The sequence below is a fragment of the Lepisosteus platostomus genome, chromosome 1, assembly GCF_059453375.1.
Source record: "Lepisosteus platostomus isolate fLepPlt1 chromosome 1, fLepPlt1.hap1, whole genome shotgun sequence".
Classification (NCBI taxonomy): domain Eukaryota; kingdom Metazoa; phylum Chordata; class Actinopteri; order Semionotiformes; family Lepisosteidae; genus Lepisosteus; species Lepisosteus platostomus.
Window position 1 is genome coordinate 22,017,733 of NC_142611.1, and position 23,118 is coordinate 22,040,850.

The following is a 23,118-nucleotide window of genomic DNA, read 5'->3' on the forward strand; positions in this document are numbered from 1 at the left end:
TGGATTCTGTGTTAACAAGCCTTAATGATCCATGATTACTGTAAAGAGATCTGTTGAAACCGTGTATGACCTAGTCTGTGTACTAAATAACATACCTATCAAAAAAGCAATTATGCTGAAAAAGAAAATCATTAGGTTATGAATGGCCAAAAAGCACATTCTGTCAAAACTATTATGATGGACAAATGTTTCTTGATTTAAAAAAAGCTCTGGTTTACAGGAAAGAGGAGCTTTAAAAGTAACAAGTTCAAAAAAGCAACAAACTGTTCTGTTAATTTTCTTCAGAAACAGGTAACAAATTAAGCTGTGTACTCACCAAGTATGGAATGAAAAAACAAATAAGGCTTTGATAAAGTGCATCCAACATGGTAAACCAGAAAGTGGAGGGTAGGTAGGCCTGTAAGGAGGGTACAAAAAAGAGTCAGACATCTACAGAGTCTAAAACCATCTTACAATAAGGTCTTATAAGTAACGATAATTTGATTTAAAATCATTATATTTCTTACTAACATTAGAATAATCTTTATGACTGTTTATTAAAAAAAAGTTTTACAGACTGACACCATAAATCTGGATTTGCTGCTTGTACTTGTTCAGCATGTATACTGTATGGCTTTCTCAAGGTAACAAGAGATAAGATGGACAAAAAATAAGGATTAACCAAAGTCTATTTTGCATCTTAAGGTTTTAATAAAAATGAAACTGAAAATAGTCCTACAACTGAAAATTCAAAAAGTATGTGGTACCACTATGTGGTATGTGGTATAGCAATAAGCCAATGCATGATGGACATGCACTACAATTTGTAGTACAAAGGGTTGTCGCAACAGCATAGAGGATTATAATATGTGAATCGCTGAGATTCACTATATCTGCTGTCACAATAAAGCCCATTTCACCATTCATCCTGGCCATAAACTGTTCTCCTCCCTGTGCTCCAGCAAGTGGTACCACACTATTAAAGCACAGAGTACTATACTCAAGAACAGCTTCTATCCCACTGCATCCTCAACAGCTAACTGCAGGACCTCAGATTCAATACACATCTGTACTATGCACGTTTTGCATGGTCTACCATGTTCTTTTCTTATTACTACATATTTACTGTCTACAACATATTTATTGTTCCTGTTGTTATTATTTATGATGTTTGTAATGTACTGTCAACATTGTGTGGTGTTGTCTGCTGTACTGTGTATGTCCCGAGAGATCAGCGCGATTAAGAATTCCAATGTCTGTGTACATCTGGCAATAAACTACTCTACTAAGGTATTCTATAGGACTCTGTGAAGATCTTAGAGAACACTTTCCATTCATATGTTTGATTACCTCTGAGTTTTGGCCACTTTTGTAAAGTTCAGGTATGTCTCTAAGGGTCTCTTCAGAGACATCTTTGTCCAAGATGCCATAAATAAGCGGGGGAGCCGAAGTGAAAAGCAGGTTAAAGAAAATGAGTATCCAATAGTCTGTCATTGTACTGCCTGAAAATCCACAGTAGAACTGGTACCAGAACAGGAGGCTCACATAAGCCTAGGAAAACAGCAAAGCGTTCAGTATTAAATTCAGCATTGCAAAATTATCATCATGTCCTACAAAATCTTACTTTCAGGGTCACAAATACTATTAACTGTATGTATTTGAATGTGCAAGGCATGATACATTCTGGATGGGACGCCAGTCTATTGGCCAGGGCCAATTTTTGTTATAATGAGCTCTTATAATTAATTTCTCATGAACAAAGTACTGAGTATTTTTTTTAAATAAAAACAATATTCAGTTATATGGCCCAATTTAATTTTTGTGCCAATCCAAAAAATTTACAGCATTGAACCCCTTTATGTTAAAAGAACAAAAAAAATGGGATAACTGGCAGGATGTCTCTTGGTCAAGTGTTTGATGTCAGGTACTTTGTTAATTTAGAACCTACTACACAAATGAGCTACTTTTTTTTTGGCACAGAAGATACCAATACCTTTCCAAAACTGTTAGAAACATTCAAGTGTAGAGAGAGAAACCGAGTTTCTCTGAAGAACACTCCTAATCTGTGAAGCATGGTGGAGGTGATGCCATGGCGTGAGCATGTATGGCCTCCTCTGGAACTTCATCATGCGGCATGACAATGGATTAAAACTTACAGCCAATACAACCAAGGAGTTCTTTAGATGAAAAAAGCAGAAAATCGTAGACTACCTGTGTCAGTCTCGATATGTATTTGTAAGCTAATATGTAAGCTCTAAGTGTATTTTACATGCTAAATAGACATCAGAACAGCCCCAATACTTAGAGTCCTCCAAAAGTATTCATGCTCTTGATCAAATGATAAAAAATGAAATAACAATATCCATTTCAAGAATGGATAATGTTTTGTGTTTCAAAAAATTCAGAAATGTAATCTTAAAAGCAGTGCATAGAGTAAATGTCTAGAAAATACAAGTGCTGCATTAATTTACAACCCTGTAGTTAGTATTTTATAAAACCTTCCCTGGTGAGCATTTCACTGACTAGACACCTCCTGTGCTTGTACTGTGAGGGGGAATTTATGAACATCCCTCTGTTGGTTGAATTGTCCTTGTCTTTTACCTTCATTAGTGATCTACCAACTTGAGTTATCACCGATTTCAATGTTGCCAGCATATATTAGATCTCCAGCTATTACTTTTGGCTTAATGGTTGCATCCCTAAACCTCTGGTTTAGTAGCCCGTGCTGGCAAAATACATTTGTATCCTATGCCTAGTGGTGTGGCCACTATACCAGTGGCCTTAAATTTCTTAAAATGGACACTACAGTAGAAAATGACTCGTGTCAATTCTTTTTTAGCCATCTCCCAACTTGTGGAGTTCAATGACCATTTGTCAGGAGTCTACAAAGATCTCTCTGACTTTATCCCGGATCATGCATGCAACTACTGAATGTTTTCCATGTATTACCTCGTTTTATACTCTAGAGAAAAAGGAAACCTTCTGAGACCTCAATATAATTCTAGAGACTTCCACTGCTCTTCCAAAGAGCAAAATATTTGTAGATTTAATTTTGTTGAAATGCATTTAAAGTAATATTTTAAGTAAATAAACATGTTCCTCTTTTTTTCTGGAATTTAACAATTTATGATAAAAACAATTTACAAAAGTACCATGATTACAGTATAAATCTATTAGATTTGTTTTAAGTGAGACACATTATGCAATTATTAACTCTTTATGCTATATGATGCTTTTTGTTCCCATTTCATCAAGGGTATGAATATGGTCACTTGAAATCAATAGGTTAAATACAAAGCATGAATTGTTCTAGATCAAATTCCATTAACTAATGTTCTAGATCTCTAGTATTCATGGAAATATCCAAAGGAAATATTATATTGTTTGTATTGTTGATAGTAATATCCTGGTCTTAAATTTAAATTGTTTGACTGTAAAACAAAAATAATAGTTCTGAATTTGCTGTCCCAATATGTTTTGAGTGCACAGTAGCTCTAATAAATTCTACCTAGAGCTAAACAGTAGATAGGTCAACAATTCAACTAGAAACTTTACTTGGCTAAACGTTCATTTAAGTTGATACTTACAACATTTTTATAGAAGAAATAAAGAATCATGTTTGCTAATCTTATATAACACCAGTGTCCATGGACAAGCAGTAACTTTTTCAAATGTTTGAACCTTGAAATTGCAAAGTCACTGGACATCACAGCCTGCAAGAAATAAAATATGACAAGTTACTCTTATGATAAGGTTGAGATGAGCTAGTTTTAGAAAGAAATGACAGGAGTAATTCATGGTCTCATATTATCTTGCAAAAATTAATACATTTAAAAATGAATAGTATATACTATTAAAATATGAGAACCTGGTCTTCCAGAAAAATCAAATGTTTAATGAAATAATGCAAACAAGAGACAAGATAAAATAATCACTTCAGGTGAATACCTGCATGCCTTCCTGTCCTGAAATTCCAATTCCTACATCTGCAACCTGGATCATACTGACATCATTAGCACCATCACCTACAAAGAATGGAAAAATTGGAAATCCATTGCGAAGAAATATCAAAACAAATAATAGTAAACTGCAGTTCCCAATCTATTATGCCACTGGATAATAATTGTATGCTCCAAAAAAACTCAATAACATCACACTACAGCAAGAAAGAGGAAAGGTACTTGTGCTGATGCATTCTTATGTGCTTTTAAACACATTTAAACCAGCATTAGGCTGAAAACAACACAAAGCAAAAGCAATCTCATAAATAAAAAGATGCTAATATGATCTTGGGTCCCCAGTCTTTGACTTTTAAGTACTTTGTAGGTACTTTTAGGTAGAGGCTAGGTGTAAATGAAAATTTATAAATAATAAATCTGATTGATGAATACATAAAATACTGTCACTTAATTTTGACAATGTAGTGTACGTTAACTTTTAAGTATGTTTAAAGAGTACAACACAAAGAAGCCCTGTTTCTAACCCTGTGGAAAAAGAAAAACAAGGCTTTCAAAGACTTCAAAACTAGCAAATATAAACTCCAACCTGCAATAAAGAGGAACAAAGCTGAATATAAGATCAACTAGAAAATAAACTAATCACCAATGACAAGCAAGGCAAATTCTACTGCAGTTTCAATGCACAAAACACCATGCATCTAGACAGCAAGTGGGGTCCCTCTTAGTGCTCTTTACTATTCAGGAGCATGATGTAAGATACTTTTTCCGCTTATAGAACAACAGGAAAGCATCCGTTTGTGCACAGTGCATTCTTATTCTATCAGGTCTCGCTGTTATTTATTTACTGGTGTGTATTTAGGATTTTAATTGTATAAGCTCACCAAACCAAATTCCATGCAATTGGTTGTTATGGCAACAAAGTATTGAATGTGAGACATCCATGGGATATTGATTGTGAGCATGTGCACTAGTCAAACCCACCTATCATTTTTCACACCTATTGAGTCCTGAAATGCCCTTAGATTAAAATTTAGAGGTTAAATTTTAAAGGCCCACAGCAGTCACAGTTGCATGGAAAGCACAGAAATACTCTAAACATTACCCAACATTGGTGATATTCAGTCAGTTCTACATAAGTGCTCAGCAATATTTTTGACTACAGACATAACCCACACTTGAACCTGAACTTCAAATGAGTTACCGGATCAGTCACAACTTTCTACTTTGAATTAACCATCATTTAAAAAGGAAGTATATGATGGTCATAGACATCTTTAGTTATAAGTTTAAAATAAGTGGAAAATGCAAACCTTAGTACAATTTCTAGTTCTTGCTCTCAAGTCATTAAAAACTTAGAAAAAAGTCTAATTTGAAATAAATGTAACTGGTCGGCTTGATAATGTGTGTTCTACTGGCTAGTCCAAACCTTGTCAGGATTTTCCTAGATGCGTACCCTATACCTAAGGGAACAGAACCTACCTATAGCCAACACCATTACTTTCAGTTTGTCCCGTACAAGTTTCACCACTTGGCTTTTTTGCAGTGGTGTAGATCTACAACAGATGACAGCTCGGCAGTGCTTGGTGATTTCCAGGAATGACTCTTCCAGACTTTTATGCAGAGCAAAATCCAGGGTTCTGCCATCAATGACTAGTGTGAAGGTGGTGCCTATTGCTTTTTCCCCTGGCTCACTCTCCCGGACTGTTTCAAGTAGTCGATGAAACAAGGCCTCACATGCCTCCTGGAACAAGAAATGAAAAAAATCTGTGAGCTGTATTTTAGAAACAGATTAGATATAGGTTAACTCATTGGAAGAAGCCCTTAAACTGTTCTTTTTTTTCCATCAGTTGGAAATGATTTGTCCTGTGTATATATCAAAGAATTCTATAACGCAATGGAAACAGTTATTTCAAACAGTGCTTCAAAAAGACAAATGATAAACTTATATTTAGAAAAGCCCGCATAAATAACAATAATACACCAATGTGTAGTAAGTGAAATAATGTATCTGTACGATTTTAATGGGTAATTGGACCCGTTCGGCCTGGTGTTCCTCAGAGCTTGATACTGAGCCCCTTAATGTGCAATGATTTTATTTTATTTTATTTTTTTGTTTGCATTTATTTAAATGTAGAGTGCTGGGTCTCAATAAAAAATTTCCATCAGGTGACAATAAAATCTTATCTTATCTAATATTCAGCATTTACATGTTCCCACTTGGTCAGCTATTAAGATCACATGGTCAAAAATATAATTTTTACACTGATGATAATCAAATCTACATCCATACTAAACCTGACACTAAAGTCTCTGCGCTGTCTTATTGCATCTCTGACATACAGTAAAAACATGGCAGACTCAAAATTTCATTCATTTAAATTGTGTCATGAATGAACTCATGCTTCTCGGTGCCTCAAATCGACTGTAAACCTATTTGTGGATAGCACTGTACTTGAATTTCAATCTAACTTGAAGAACTTGGGGGTGATATTTGATCCAGGTTTGACATTTGACCCACATGTACATCATATTGCAAAAACATCATTCTATCACATCAGAAATATTGCCAGACTATGTTCTATGTTGTTGCTAACAGTTGCTGAAAAGCTGGTCAACACTTCATCTTCTCTCAAATTGATAACTGTAACAATCTGTGTGATGGGGTTTCTAAGTCCACACTGAACAAACTTAAGTACTTCCAGAATTTGGCAGCCAGAATCTTAACCAGGTCTTGTGCAAGTGATCACATTACTCCTCTCCTGGAGCCCTTACACTGGCTTCCTATGAGGTTTTGTGTCGACTTTGAAATAATTATTTTCACCTATAAGACTCTACATGACTCTTCCATCGCTTGGCACCTCGGTACCTATTTGACTACTTTCCACCACAGAACCTTTGCTCATATAATTCTGGTCTTCTGTTTGTGCCCTAAGCCCATCTACATACTGTGGGTGACATGGCCTTCTCTTGCTGTGGCCCAAAGCTTTGCAATTCTATATTCTAGGATATCAGAGAGTCACCTTCCCTGAGAACTATCAAATCAAGACTCAAAACCTTCTTATTCAGAAGGGCCTTTATTTAACTGGTTTTGTATCTCCCTTTTGCTTTTCTACTTTATTCCAAGCCCTTACTGTAATTTCATTGGCCAGGCTACATATCTCTATACAGAGACATATTTAAAAGTTGAGACAAAATGAATCTAAATAAAAATCTTTACTGCCATGCACATATGTGACATATCTGTTTTGCCTGGAGAAGCATACTATTTATATTACATGGTAAGCATGAAACTGTCAAGGATTTTTTATTCATCTGTTAACAAACTTCTTATCATTCCTGAGATTAACAAATGGATTACAAAATTAATCTTTGTTTTAAGTATCCTCTCAATGCAGTAATGTCAAATTGTAACCATGACATTTTTAAAAGTGACAGAATACTGTATATCTAGCCACTAAACTAAAAAAGAGGTGGTTTTCCCTGTATCCGTCACAACATGATAAAAGGAAATGGTACTGAACCTTGAAGAAATATACTAACCTTGCTATTGCAATTTGCAGTTAAAACTTGATCAGTAGGGCTCAGCAGTTTACAAGAACAAGCAATGTTGACTGCAGTCTCTTGTTTGTCTCCTGTTAGGACCCAAATTTTCATGCCTGCTTTCTGCAAAGCTTCAATTGTTTCTGCAACATCCTCCTGAAGTCGGTCCACAATACCGGTGGCCCCTTGGCAGAGAGAAAAATAGAGGTTAAACACTTACATAGCTACAGCTACATGGCTACAGTTGTTAGTTAAAAGGGAATTCAAAATTTACATCACAAATTTACAAAACTGTAAAAGTTAACAAAATAAGAATAATAGTAAACGTAGACCTAAAGACACAGAATCATTATAAAATACAAATTGTAACCATTCTGTTGAATGGCTATGTTAATGGCTGTATTTTTTATCAAAGACAATTTGAAAAGTTCAATACACAAATAGAAAAAAATATGTTTTCTGCTTGTTCATTTTTAGGAAGTACAAAAACAAAACATGAAATAGGAAAGCAAAATAAAATATTACTTGTACTATATTCAATTTATTAATTACCTATTACTGTATGTTCTCAGTTGTGATAGACATAATAAAGCTATACTGTAATGCTGCATGGTTTATAGAGCAATAACCAGACAACTGAAGTGTTTTTGCCTTGTGTAGAAATACAAATAGCTTTTGATTTACAAGAGGATGCATTCCTGACAAATGCAGTGTTAACTTTTTATCAATGATTTTTTTACGTTAATCTACAATGTGAAGGGAAAAATGTTTTTCGTGGTGGGGCACATATTTTATGCATCATCACACATATTAGTTTGCTTCTAGCTGACAGAATGTTTATGCTTTTGAAACCTGATTACATGATGAAAACTGTCAAAGGGCTCATTTTGTAAATGACTATGAAGTAATGTTTTATTATCAGGTTTTTCTGAATTTCATATTTATAAACATATAGTACTAAGAGAAAGTTTGTAAACTTCTAAAATAATTAAGTAAATATACATTTATTTCCATGATAACATTGTTTAGTCCCAACCAGGTTTTTTAAAATAATTAAAGGGTTTGGATTAGCTCTGTGAAGTTTCCTCTGCCAAACAGAAAAACTAAATTGCAGACTGTATCCAATAATTCAGTGCTTGAACTCAGTGTAAGTTAAATAAGTGAACCCTTAGCTAGCTAAATTAAGTGAGTACTTAGAAGCAGATGGTTAATTATTTGGGTGGGTCTAAGATGAGTAACAAGTAAATTAAAACTGAGTTTGGGCAGTCCTATCAGAAACATTGTCAGTTTGGTGTTCACTACACAGTTTAGCGGAAACATTTTACAGTATGTCATGTTAAAAGGGATTTTAGACAACCTCACAAAAAGAGTATATGATGCTCATTCATTTGAAGAAGGTTATAAAAATAATTTCTAAACACCTGGGGGTCCATCCATCTACTGCAAGATTGTTTATTAATGGAACAAATTCAATGATGGTTGTTCTGTCAAGTTCTGCCCAAGAAGAACCTGGAAAGTCAACTAGCAAATCACAGAAAACCCCTGTGTAATATCTAAGAGTCTGCAGGTCTCTCTCAAAAATCAAAATTTAAACTCTTTGGTCACAAACATATTGCTTGTCAAAAACAAAACACTGCCTTGCAAGGAAGACCCTTGTGCAGACCATCAAGCATTGTGATGGGAGTATGGTTTGGGACTTCTTTCCTGCCTCAGGACCTGGATAATTTGCCATCATTGATGAAACCAAGCATTTGGAATTGCATCAGCAAATTTTGGGGGAGAATGATGAGCCCACCATTTGTCAACAGGAGCTAAGCCAATAGTTGGTCAGCAAGATAATGAACTTAAACATAAGAGCAGATCTACCAAATAATGACTGAAGAAGCTGAAATCTTACATTTTTGAATTAGCAAGGACAAAGTTTAGAATTAAACCCCAAATATTATGCCAAGAAACAAGCCAGCTGCTCATGCAAGGAAATACTCAAATATCATTACTTAAAGCATCGACACATAAAAGGCAATATGAGATACCGATGAACAGTTATAGGAAATGTCTAGTTGAAGTCATTGTTCAAGGAGGTGCCACCAGATATTGCATCTAAGGGATCACATACTAGTTCACACAAGGAAATGTGCTGTTTGATCATTCTGTCAATTAAATCTAAATATATCTTATATATTTGTGATATGTGTTTAATCAGGTTATGTTTATCTTTTAATATGACTATCAGGAAGATCTAATTACATTTTAGGTCTACAATTGAAGATAGTACAGACCAATACAGGGAGTTAACAGACTTTTTCTTGGTACTATAAAGTATATGCTAAGACATATATACTCTGAAATTACTGTATGAGACAAAGGGAAATTAACAATGGCTGGAACAACACAGACAAAAAGTTTACACAGCTGTCCATGTGTCACTCAAGCGACTCAGTTAATCCAGGTGCATAGCTAGGTACATACAGAGTATATTGTCTCGAACACTCTTAGAAAACGTTGCCTGTTGCCGACTGTAGCAAAGTATGATAAATTAAGAAACAATACATATTTTGTATTGTTAGGTAGCGAGACCTACCTGCACACTCTCAAACATTTCAGCAAGCAAAAAAAAAGTCTCAAGGGGATAAACATAAGGGTTTCTTGTGGGAAAAGTACATAGTGCATCCCCGTTTCATTTTATTTTATGCTAGTGGCAACAACTTACCAAGCAGCATTAAATTTGTTTCAAGTTTAAATGCAGACTGCATCAAGAGCTCCTCTCGGCTTTCTATACTGGTTTCTGCCAAGTAATGATGTTTCAACCACTCCTCATAGTCAGCTTCACGAAGGACCTATTGAATAATGATGTTTTTGTTTAATAAACGCTTTGAGTCATTCAATTTCCACTATTCTTGTCCCACTTAAAAAAAATAAAATAAAATTAATAAACACATTTATACCCGTTTCTTTTCCTTTTGGTTTTGTTTTTCAATAAAATATGAATATATTTCCCCACTCATTTCACCCATCCCCCTTCCTCCTCACTGATACTCCTCTCCACGTTTCTTCATAAAGACTCCCCAAAATAACATTTCACAATGTTCCAATATCACAATTGTATTTAAAACAATACAATATACCAACAATTCAGGTTCTCATAAAAGTGGTTGTTTTATAAATGAAAATATAAGATTCATTTATTATACAGTATACCTTAACATCTTCGACTTTCATAATATTATAAAGAACATGAACACAATTTATAGATAAAAAAACTTAAAATACTAAAAAACAATATTCACCAAATGTACTATTACGTACCTTTTTAGCTATACATAAAGTGCGCAGTCCTTCTTTAGCATAGTCATCTAAATGTTTTTGTGTGAGCTCTTTAATTTTTCTCTGCTCTTTTCCTGACAGAACATCATCTGAAACTAAAAATAATACACGTTAAAAAGATAGTACAGGCATTTTATGAGAAAATTAGAAACACATCTATTAGAAAAAGTAAAACATGACACTGTTTCACTACTAATTACTCAAGCCACACAACACAGTGAAATCTGTAAAATGCACTCTCAGGCTGATAGCATATACTGTAATCATATGATTACAAGAGGTAACCAAAAAAAACTGAAATATTATTTATCTATATTATTCTAAAGCAAGCCAAATCACCCTGTAAACAAAGTGTAAGTATGGCTAAAAAAGTTTTGAGCTTATTACAGCAGGGGAAAAACTAGATACCATTACTATAAGATGCACTTTTTACACATAAATCAAAATTAATCACAAACATTTATGCCTATAGAGGGCTGTAGTTAATGGAAAACGGTATCCCAGTTCAGGTCAGTGGCACATGGACTAGAAAACTGGAAATCATCAGTGCCAGTCACAATAAATGTTTGGTGCCTATTCTCTGTGAAAAGCAGACATCCTCCTTTGGATTCATTCTGTACCAGGGATGGTGTCCAATCACGTCTACACATTGTGTTAGTGTAAGCTGTCTTATGCTTAGAAGGATGACACCTTCTACATTTTGCCAGAGGTATGTATATAAATAATAAACAGCAGTTTTCACAGGCAATAGTCTCTTTGTATCTAGTGTATGACATAGTATAACATCAGTATATACCCCTTCAACCCGTAACCCTTCAAATATGTCTCATTCCAATACTCCCATTATGAGAAAATATTTACCTTTAAGGGAGCTGGCAAGAAGATCCATTATAACTGAATCAGCCCCTTTGGTGTAGACCACAACTTGATTAGTGATGGGATGTCGGATCACAACTGACATTCGTTTCCTAACAGAATCGAATGGCAGAATGTGCAGAAGATGAAAGTTCAAGTTTCCAACACCAGGTAACTCTACAGTGAGTTGGTCAGAGGCCCTGGCGCGTAAAGTGCATTTGTAAGCTCTTGCAGCATGTACTAATGCTGCTTCATCAGGGCTTTCTGCCTCATAATTCAGCTCATCAATACCAGGCTGCATAGCCACAGGATCAGACAGGATGCTGCCAGCAGCTTCTTCGACCTGTGGCTGATTTGTGAAATCACTCAGAAACTGGCTGCCATCAGACTGGTCTTCCACAGCTGATCCTGCAACATTCTGCTGTTCTTCTTTGAGCACGCTTGGCGACGATGGTTTTACTTTACTGAAATATCGGAGCTTCCTTGTGAAACTGCTAGGACTATCTGTAGGATAACCCTTGCCACTAGAGGGTGAAAATGAGCTGAACCGAGAAACAGAGAATCTCTGAAACAGCTGTTTGATCTCCTCCAGAGATTTTAGGGGAGTTCTGGAAACATCAGGGATCTGGGTCTGAAAAAAACAACATTCATATATGATTTAAAAAGTGACCTGTAGGACTGTTAAATCACTTTTACAACATTTCTGAATAGCCAGCACTCTCAGCACAGCACATGTCAGATATTATCTGATATGTGTAATCTCGACATGTGAGAAAGTGCAGTCACAGAGTAACATATTATGGTATGCATTATGGTGTACTTTGCTGTCTGAAGAAGAAAAAAAAAAAGAAAGTTACTTATATTAGGATTATGTAGCATCCAATGTAAAGTGAATTTATCACTGCTTGATGAGTTAGAAGAGAGTCATCAAACTTAAGATGAAGCCGAACATGTGCTTGTGCAAAGTTCATCTTCTATAAATAGCAAAACAAATATCTCTGATTTATTTGTTCTAATTTTGATTATGCACTGTGTCGCAATGATTCAAAAGTATTTCTAACTTAAATGTGACTGATTACTGCATTTGAGTTTCTTCAAACATTTCCTAAAGTTTTTTTAAACCTCAAATTATATTGTTAAAGCTATAGGGGACTAGGAGGAGTATCTAAGAGTTTAGATAACATTTGTAACACATGGCAGTGTACACATTGCCAGGGGATTTTTGCTGATATGTAGGAAGCCCCCTGCTCAAATGGATTGGAAAGTTTACTTTTGCTTACCTAGTTAATTAAATTGTGGGTAAATGATTGATAATGAGCAGTCCAGAAACACACCACATAATATCACATTAAAACTAAAGAGAAGAGGGGAGAAGACACAGAGAGAGAAGAGAGGAATGGAAGAAGGTCAGACCACAACAGAGGAGTCAGGAGAACTTGGAACTCGAAGCTTGCGCCAGACAAGAGCCCCCACCTTTCTAGAGAGAACTTGATATTCTGTGTTTTTAGGGAACTTGAGTTTCCCAATAAAAAATTATCTGGTTTGGAAAGATGTTTTTTCCTGTTTGTGGGTGCATTTTTGAACAGAGAGATAGGCTCCCATTTATTTTGTGGCATCCAGGTTTGCAGAGAAGTAACTGCAAGTTGTATCACATTTATTAAGAAGACAGTCTATCTCTTATTTTGGCATCTGTAAATAAGCCATTATTTAAGAGTACAATACTTAGTTGCAGTCTGGGGTTTTCTGGGTGATTAGGATGTTAGGCCTCTGAAATGCCTTTGTGTACGTACTGTAAATATAGTAACTCATTTGTTGTAATTGTTGTGTGTGGTACAGTGTTTGTCTTATCATTGTAAATAAACATTTGTTTAGCCAAGTGTGCCTTGATTATTATTCTTTTCACCAAAGCTGTGCCAGAGAACCAAAAATTCATATGCCTCTAATTATACCAACCGCTCAGGTATATTCTGGAGAAATCACTTACAATATGGGGGTTAGGAATATTCATTTTACTTATTGAAAAATCCACTTAGTCAATTCCTGAAATTAACTGTTTTCATAAACCCCCATTTGTAACAATATAAATAGCAAAAAGGTTACAATCGATACAGCTGTGCTGTTTATATAAAGTTGGAAACAAGATTATAAAAACATTAACTATTATTTCACTTCAGTGCAAAACATTCTTGAAAACTGTTGAACAGTAACAGAAAATTTATGTTAAAATCAATTTTTGTTTATAATTTTATTTTATTTTTTTGGGTGTCTGTTATTTCTGACTGTTTTGTTGCAATAAAGTTGTTTTAATTCAATTTCAAAAGCATATGGTCAGACAATATTTCCCCAGATTAATTTAGAACTGACCTGACCAGGCTTTCAGGTGCAAAACAATTGGACTACAATAGGTAAAACTTACGTATTGCTAATTGTTTTCCATTTATAACTATTATAAATAAGGAACAAGTAATAGGTTTATTCCATGCTGAAAAGAGAAGAAACAAAAAAACAACGTTTCGGCCCATGGAGCCTTCTTCAGGGGATACTGACACATGCTGATGCAGCTACCCCTCTGAACTACTATAATAAATATACACACTGCATACAAAACTGACTTTTGCTTACCTAATTTTGGTCTGGATTCCATCCTGCACATTCTAGAGAAACTGCTGTGCTACCTGCCACTAATTCTGTACTTGTTGCTTCTAACTCCGTCCATCCATTTTCAGTAATATGCCTATCACTGTAAAGTTCTCAGCAAGCTGATGCCTGTTTTTGAACTATAGGGTACAAAGCCAGACACAATACATGACAATACTATCACTGGACAGGACACTAATCCATCATAATATTCCGTCTCTGTACTGTCTTAATTTGGCTTGACCATCAGCTGGTCGTGACACTGTTGATCCCACTATTCATGTACCTTTTTTCTCTGAACTGTTTTTCAGACACTTTTTTAAGTATCTGTATCCATGGACAAAGGTCAGGCTATAAGCACTTCAGTTACATGATAATAATAATATATCTGTGAAGAATGTATTGCTGCAGTAAGTAAGGGCAGATAAGTTTCATCTAGGATTAGTTTGTTTGGGGTTCCCATTTTGATTGCCACGATGTTATAATAGCAAGTGAAACGCGACACGGCCTCGAACAGCAAGTACAGGAGTGGAAGACGCGCCTTGAACGATTCAGTATGAAATTGAACATCAAGAAGACGGAGTACCTGGAATGCGGTGATCAAACTGATGGCACAATCGCAGCTAGTGGGGTCTAACTGAACAAAGTGACACAGTTAAAGTACCTAGGCTCATGTGTCAACTCCGACTGCAATACCCTTCAAGACGCCAAGATGCGAGTCAGTGCCGCTTGGATGAAATGGTGGCAGGTCACTGGAGTACTGTGAGACAAGAAGATCCCTTTGCGCCTAAAATCCAAAGTCTACCGCTAAGTGTTCAGACCAGTGGCCCTACACGGAACTGAATGCTGGCCAACGACAAAGAAACATGAACAGGCACTTCATACGATGGAAAAGAAGATGCTGCGATGGACCCTTGGCTTGACAAGACTAGACCATGTCATGAATGGAGAGGTGCAAAAAACACTCAAAGTCGCCCCAATCACTGAGAAAATGAGGGAATCGCGCCTGCGATGGTATGGACACGTGCTCCGCAGCAATGACACATCAATGGCAAAGACCGCCCTCGAATTGAATGTGGAAGGCCGCCGGCCCCGTGGACGACCATTTACGCGCTGGCTGGATCGGCTGAAAGACGACATGCGCCTCACAAAAGTCACCTGCCGAGACGCCACAGACCGTACGAAGTGGAAAAATCGGTGCAAACAAGCAGACCCCATATAAGTGGGAAAATGCGAAGAAGAAGATTTTGATTGCCTTATTTTGAAGGTTTTGAGTAATGGATATTGTTTTCCTGTATTTAAATTACAGTTAATGAGGCCTTCACACATTTTAATAGGACAAAAGATAAATTTGATCTAAAGGAGTTCTCATTTTAGAGATGCAAGAAGGCATAGTGCAACTCAGCAAATGATTGAAACAAGTTTTAATTTGTGATGAAAAAGGCTATCTTTGAAGAACACCAAAGAAGACCCACATAATCTGTATGACCCATAGAGTTTTTCAGTCTGAGTCTAATCTTTGGTAATCTCCGTTATTAACATGAATGGGTGATTAGAAGTCACCATTACATATGCATTATAACTACATAAGATACTTCCACACATGTACCTTGCTTCCTCTCTTCTTCCTTTGCCTTTCTTCCTTATTTCTTTTTCAGTATTTAGCCTAGATTCATTCTTATGGAGGCTATCTTATTGACCTCAATAAGCATGATGTGGTTACTGTTTAATATTTATGTTTTAATATGGCTGATATAATCATTTAACAGTGATTTTGTTTAACATGACTAAATTATTAGGACTTCTTTTGATCATCTGTCTTCCTCCATGTTCACTTGACTCATGGCTCAATGACAGCTATGTAAATAAAGCAAAATAATACCAACTTTTTTTCCCAACCTTTAGAGTAAGGCAATCAATATTGGAAATGCTAACCAAGCTGAAACTCAGCTTCCGCCCATCACAAAAATCCAATGAAAAAAATTTAGCAAGAAATCCCTTTATTTATATCAAATTGTATATTTTGCAGAAAGGAAATTTAAAAAATCTAGACAGCATGAATTTATAATAATTAAGTTATAAGAATGAATACAATTTTACTTCATTAATTTGACTAAACTGCTTGGTCAATTCCTGATTCGTAACTCCCTATTCGTAACAATCTTATATCAATTTGTTGATTAAAAGACATTGAACCTGAAATCTAAAAATATTATTTAACCAACACTTAAAATGTACAGGTTTATAAACTATACTCATTTAACTATGTGTTTTAATGCATAACATAACACAAGGTGTTTGTAATTGTATGCTGTCAACAAAAGAGGAGAACACTGATGAATACTTGCTGCACTCAAATAAGTCTTCAGCTTCAACCCAAAAATTAATGTGGGTACCTACCACATGTCTTGGCTGGTTTGGTGATGATACAACAACAGTATTACAAATGGCAAGGGCGAGAAAGAAGTCTACAATGTAAGTCATTTCCAGCGATCCATCTCCAGATGCATCCTCCAACATTACAGAGGGAGAGACAATCTGGTTGAACTTCTTAAGTAGCTGAGCATCAGGCACCACATCTCTTTCCTTGTAGGAAACAATAAAACAAGCTTCAGTGACTGCAATGTGGGTGGCACAGTGGTTAACATTACTACCTCACATCACTGGGGCGCTGGGTTCAATTTCTGGGATGCTATCTTTGTGGACTTTCTATGTTCTCCCTGTTTTTGCATAGGTTTTCTCAACAGTTTAAAGGCATAATGGTAGGTTAATTGGCTTCTGGGAAAACTGGCCCTGTTGTGAGTGTCTGCCCTGCAATGGACTTGTGTCCTATCTAGGATGTATACTGCCTAGTGCCCACTGCTTTCTGTGGTAAGAGGAGGCCCCCCAGTGACACTGTTTAGAATAAAGTGGTTGGAAGTCCACGTTTTATGGTGGGTAAGGGATTTATACATTTTACAGTTTAAGATAGCTCTTTAGTATACACTTCTCAAGATTATATGTATTTTGTGAAAAATCAGCCTCTGTAACTGGTTCTACACAAAGACAGCTTTTGAGCACCATAAGGATTTACATTAAAACATAACAGTATTTAGAGATTTCACATAAGCTGATTTTGTGTGAATAATTAGGTGACAAAAGCCAATTCTCGTCCTATGGTAGAAACCAGGTGTAATATTAGTGCATCATCGTGAACAAGCAAGGCACTTGACATCTACTATAATGACATCTGCACCCCCTACAGGGATTTAAGCGAGATGAAAGCTGGCTTACCATCCGGCTGCTGAAAGCAGTATGGCGAGGGCTGTGTGTGTCCCCCTCCTCCTCTGCGAGGTCAAAGCTGCTGGAGGCAAGAGTGTGGAGAGAGGTGGTGCTCCGGTTGCAGTTTAATGACTTGCAGCTACGGGACTTCAGGCTGGATTTGGATTTGGATTTTGCCCTCACACTCTGGTATGCCTCATCATCCAAATCCTGGTCCTGATATAACTCCAGTCTTTTTGCTGTAGAGAGAAAACAAATGTTTTTGAGTGTATAAATGCCACTGTCTTATGTAAAAGCAATTTCAATTTAAAATGTTTCAAAAGAGCACTCCAGCAGAGAAAATCGTGGAATTTGTGAAATAAGGCATTTCTTAAATATATTTTAATAAATTAAGTAAAGGACTTCATCCACACATCGACTTCATCTTTAACACAGTTTGGCAATTTGTCACTGTCATTCTCTCATAATTTCCCAATTCTCTTAGGCATTTTTACATTTTTATAGTATTTGTACAAATTTGATCTACAAAAAACACAGAACTATAGCATTTTAAAATATAGAATTTTAGATAAAATTTATCATGTTATATGATGTTAAATTTTATGTTAAAGATGTTAAATTTATCAGATGTAAGACTTTTCTTATTTTCATTTAATAGACTTTAGAGGCCTGTGACAAAAATAAATCTTATTTAAAAATATTTTTAAAAACCAATTAGATAAGGTGATCTGCATAGACAAAACATATAAGTTAAAATCTGGAGCACATTAAAAATTGCTTGGAAATGTGTTTTAGAACAATTATTATTACTTATTGCCAGCTTTTTGAAACCTGTTTTTATTATATCTTTAAAGATAAGGTTATGAAAATGATGAGTACTTGAACAGAAGATATAAAAGTAAAATTGTTTCCTACAGTGAGGTGGTGGGCCAGCAGATGGGAGCATGGAAATTCCAAAATAATGGTTACCTTATAAACTATGTTGGTAAGGAACATTTTACTGCAGGCAGTGTTTAAAATGAAGTCCTTAAGGCTTGAGTTTAATGATCACTGATCACTACACCTTTTGGAATATAAGTGGTTGTACCTCTAGTAACACAGCTACTGTATATTCCAGGACTGGCAGTAAACTTTTACAATTCAGTTTCACTGGCTTGTGTCACCATCCCATTCAAACAAACAAATAAAAAGTAGTATATAAACATGGAGGCTTTATGTTGTATGTTTTATTTTAAAAAATCCAAAATCATTAAATACAGTATATTCAATAAATAAGTTGAAAGGTTTGCAATACAGTTATAACAGACACCCCACAAATTTACCATGGTCAAGGGATTGCTGCTTTAGTGGTAATGAATAGGTTAAAGAAGAGGATGTTAGGATTAAAAAATGCTGAAACATCAGGAATTGGAGATGGTCCTTCTTCTCTAAAACTGTTTACATGAGGTACAAACTGTAACATTTCATTCTGAATAAACCTGAGGAGAAAGCACATTTCACGGCATGTACATTGTCAGGAACACTAAACCCACAGTGCCAGCTAACATATCGATAGCTTGTAGGTACTGTCATTGCAACATTGTAAAAGGTTGCTCATACACACACATGATCATTGCCAACTCGTAATTCAGAGATAATCTGTTAATTCATAATTACGAGATAACTGGATTTTTTTTTCTTGGTGGCAGCAATTCACTTCTATAAGAAACCAAGTATTCTTAGAAACTAAATATGGGCTAGTCAGTACATGGATAAAAAGTCTCAAAAGAAGGTTATTGCTGGAAGCGTTGTGGGTGGCTTCTAGTTTCACTGAAGTGCATAAGGTGCCCTTTTCAAATGAGACATTAAATCAATTCCCTGTCCACACTTCTGACACTGAAGGTCCAGTATAAGGGGAGTTAGCAACTGTACAGTTATGGTCAAAGTTTAAATCCAGATTATGATACCTGATTAATGCACACTATTGATTCACCTAAGGATTTATTGTGAAGTTCTTAGAGATCATGACTGTGAAAAAAAACATGACAATGAGGGTATGGTAACTTAAAAGCTCAGAGTTTTCTTAGGTTAAATATGTAAATTCAATAATAGACTTTTGCTAATCTATGAGGACAATGAACCTACCATTTTCATCATGGGGATACTCCACACCTGCTATGCTGCAGCGACAAAACACCATTTTATTCTCAGTAAGAGTTCCTGTTTTGTCAGAGAAGACATACTGAATCTGACCAAGGTCCTCGGTTATATTTAGAGCTCGGCACTGAATGGTTGAGTCTTGCTTTTCATTATAGAAGTCAATATCATTCTGAATGAAATAGATCTGCCCAAGCTTGACAATTTCGATGGACACATAGAGGGAAATTGGAATCAGCACCTGTAGTATAAGACAATGAGAAACAAAGAAGCAATTGACAGAAATAAACAATAATGGCCACACCTGAATGAACTCAGATAGAAGTATGAAAATAAGTCTCTGTTTCACAGTACCTAGTTTCTATTTACTTCCATATAAAAACATAAAGTCTCCCTGACTGAAGTCTCAAAATAATATCACATTCATGAATATCCATTCATTCATTTGACAGCCTAATTTGACTTAGTTTCCTAATAATGTTAGCCTTTTCAACGTTACATGTAAATGGCATAATGATTTTGCCAAAAGCCTGTCATATTTTTACATGCAGAAATATGCTAGTTTCACTAGTACAACAAAATGAATATTGTTACCTGCACTAATTCAGAAGCAAATACTTTGTAACATTGTACAAGCGAAATAGTGTAATGCTGACAAGTGATATCAACAGTGAAATTCAGCTGAAATAGAGCACAGCTTTTCTTATGCTTAACCTTAACCTGAAATTTTACCTGTAGAACAATTATCATTGTCCAAAACATGTAGAATCCAGCCAGGACAGGGGGTGTGTCATCAGGAATAATAAATGGGGGATCCTTGAATCTACTAAGCCAGATCCCATGACCTTAATGACAATAAAAGCAGTAATTAAAACAGAAAAAATAACTTGATTTACATAATCTCTACATCTGTTTTCTAAAACAAAGTACCCCTTTTGCAATACTGTCAAAAGAATGCGATTTGCAATCCACCTTGCTTTCCAAATTTGAGCAGGCTCAGAGATTTTATCAGCTGTATTCTGAGAGCACGTTCCAATTCAGCCAAAGGGCTAACCATTCTTAAAACATCGTAGTAACCTCTACCTCAAACTGAATTTGTTTCCATGTTGTGAATATGTGATAATAAAGAATCATGTTTATCTGTTACACAATATGCCCAGGATAATTAAGTCCTACTCGACCTGGTGTAAAATCTGAATATCTTTCTCTACAGATAAAGGTATGAAAGTTCAGGACACACCCTGTAACTTTGCATTCTGTTCCACTCTGGAGACTGCATAAGGAAAAAAGTAGACAATCGAATGTCTTCTAGCAATTGTTGTTCTGCATGTACAATCAATTAATTATCTTGTTACAAAACCTTTGTATTTCAGTTGTAAAGTGGTGGTACTCAACTTAAGTTGTCCCTAGGTGCAAGTGTGTGCGTGTCTGTGCATATGCCCATGTGATAGACTGGACATCCTGTCCAGGGCATATCCTGGCTTGTACCTATTGTTTGCCAGAATAGAGTCCAACTCTCTCAAGACCCTGAATTGGATAAAGCAGCTAAAAGATGGATGGATGAATGGATGGACGGACAGATGGAGTGGTATTTTGCATTGGACAGCTGAAACTAAAATACATTGTTAAAAAATGTTAGGGTACATACAGTATCCTCACCACAAGGACCCTAAAAATACCCTCTAGAAAAATACTTGAAAAGTGTGAGCTACAGCATATTGATTTAACATCGCATAAATATGGCATAAGTATTGCAGAATGCATATTGGTACTGTTATCTGTTTAACATCACAGATATTACATCAGTGCCATTGAAAATGAACTGGAGGCAATCATTTATAAAAATATTTATTGGAGTCTGGAACAAGCTATGAGGTTATGTTGCTTAGATTCTTTCAGAAAACACATAGATAAGAAGTTTGGATCAATGAGATACTAGCAACCAAACAACTGACTTACAGGATATAAACAACTGGAAGCTATTGCTTTCTTAGGCATTTACGAACAAAAATCCTGAAGTCATTATATCTTGTATTTATCTTACTGTATTGTTCAAAATGAATTTGACTTCAGGCCAACTCAAAAGTCAACAATTATCTAAATGAAAAACAAGATGTCCAAATATACAGTAAGTTCCTGATACAGCAAAGAAAAAAGTGCCTCTCATGCTCTAAAATGAGGCATTATTTTCTGACCTGTCACTTCAGACTCAAAAGTTATTAATTTTTTTTTACTTTCTTGAACAAATTCTGACAAATTAATTTAATTACCGATTACACTTTTGATTTTACTGATAGACCTACCTCACATTTTCCCAAACTATATCCATATGGAGCCATATTTTCCCCAAAACTGACACAAAATTACAGCAATTAAGGCTAAACTCAGCATACCCTTATCTCAATGATCACTAGGTGGTTTAGCATACCTATAGCTCCAGTGAGGCACATTAGGAAAAGCAGAACAACGCTCCAAAGGACATCAACATTCAGTCTTCTCTCCAGTCTGCTCCGTTTATACCGAGGGCCGCTGTTATTCTTCATTGCTTTGGTCTCATGCCCTTAAAAATAAAAATGAACACCTCCTGTGAATATCAGCTACGATTCCTAAAACTCACGTTTTCCAAATTAATATGACTACTTTGATGAATGTCTTGCAATTGACACATCACATTTTTGGCATCTTCTTTGTTTTAATAAAATGTAATTCTTGATTATTGAAATGTGGGGTAGATTTTAATTTTTCATGCATTTACGCTGAGAAACTTACAATCAGTCCCTAGCTGGACTCTATATATCACAAAGTATGTAAACACAGCAACTAGATCCCTTAGAAACTTTTTAATTATTATTGTGAGTTTTCACAACTCCAAACTAATTAAAACATTTAGCAGTTAACTGAACTTACTTGATTAGGATTGCTTTTTGAAACTTTCTATGAAGAATATTTTTAAAAAGCATACTGTTTCTTTTTAAGAAAAAAAATAACTTAATACTATATTCTTTAATTTCATGATATAATTACTATTTTCTCTTATCAGTAAAAAGAATTGTGTGCTTTTCATTTAAAATGTTACATAATTGTATGTAGATAACTGATTGCAGTAAAAGACTGAGATTGTGTGTTTCACTTTATGTTTACATGCATTAAACTTTAAGATTTTATGTTATATGCATTTTCAGCAATATCGTGAAGAAGTGAGAGGTGGCTTCGGAAGAAAGCCACCCAATAATGAGAATAGACAGGTTAAAATGAACCACACAACACAACTTGGCTAATTGAATAACTGACATACAGAGGGCATGAAATTGTATATGAGTGAGATGAGCATATAGAATAGGATCTATGTGGAACTGGCCACTCCCTTAGATTAACTGGAATGTGCTTGAGAACAGCGAGGAATGTGAGAGCTCCAGAGGGAGTTCTC

General features: G+C 35.5%; 1 protein-coding gene across 6 annotated transcripts in view; it reads right to left on the bottom strand.

Moving 5' to 3' along the window:
* atp10d (ATPase phospholipid transporting 10D) overlaps nucleotides 1–23,118 on the bottom strand; it is a 66,306-nt gene that overhangs the window by 5,465 nt on the left and 37,723 nt on the right. For all 6 annotated transcript variants that reach the window (XM_088627330.1, XM_088627322.1, XM_088627307.1 and 3 more), the window contains 14 exons: nucleotides 22,120–22,251; nucleotides 20,424–20,536; nucleotides 19,680–19,932; nucleotides 17,568–17,794; nucleotides 16,695–16,880; nucleotides 11,664–12,288; nucleotides 10,785–10,897; nucleotides 10,189–10,315; nucleotides 7,479–7,663; nucleotides 5,418–5,679; nucleotides 3,928–4,004; nucleotides 3,567–3,692; nucleotides 1,330–1,530; nucleotides 317–397 (listed from right to left, as the gene is read on the bottom strand). In XM_088627330.1, the coding sequence (XP_088483456.1) occupies nucleotides 317–397; nucleotides 1,330–1,530; nucleotides 3,567–3,692; nucleotides 3,928–4,004; nucleotides 5,418–5,679; nucleotides 7,479–7,663; nucleotides 10,189–10,315; nucleotides 10,785–10,897; nucleotides 11,664–12,288; nucleotides 16,695–16,880; nucleotides 17,568–17,794; nucleotides 19,680–19,932; nucleotides 20,424–20,536; nucleotides 22,120–22,251 (2,708 nt within the window). The remainder of the gene's footprint in view (nucleotides 1–316; nucleotides 398–1,329; nucleotides 1,531–3,566; nucleotides 3,693–3,927; nucleotides 4,005–5,417; nucleotides 5,680–7,478; nucleotides 7,664–10,188; nucleotides 10,316–10,784; nucleotides 10,898–11,663; nucleotides 12,289–16,694; nucleotides 16,881–17,567; nucleotides 17,795–19,679; nucleotides 19,933–20,423; nucleotides 20,537–22,119; nucleotides 22,252–23,118) is intronic.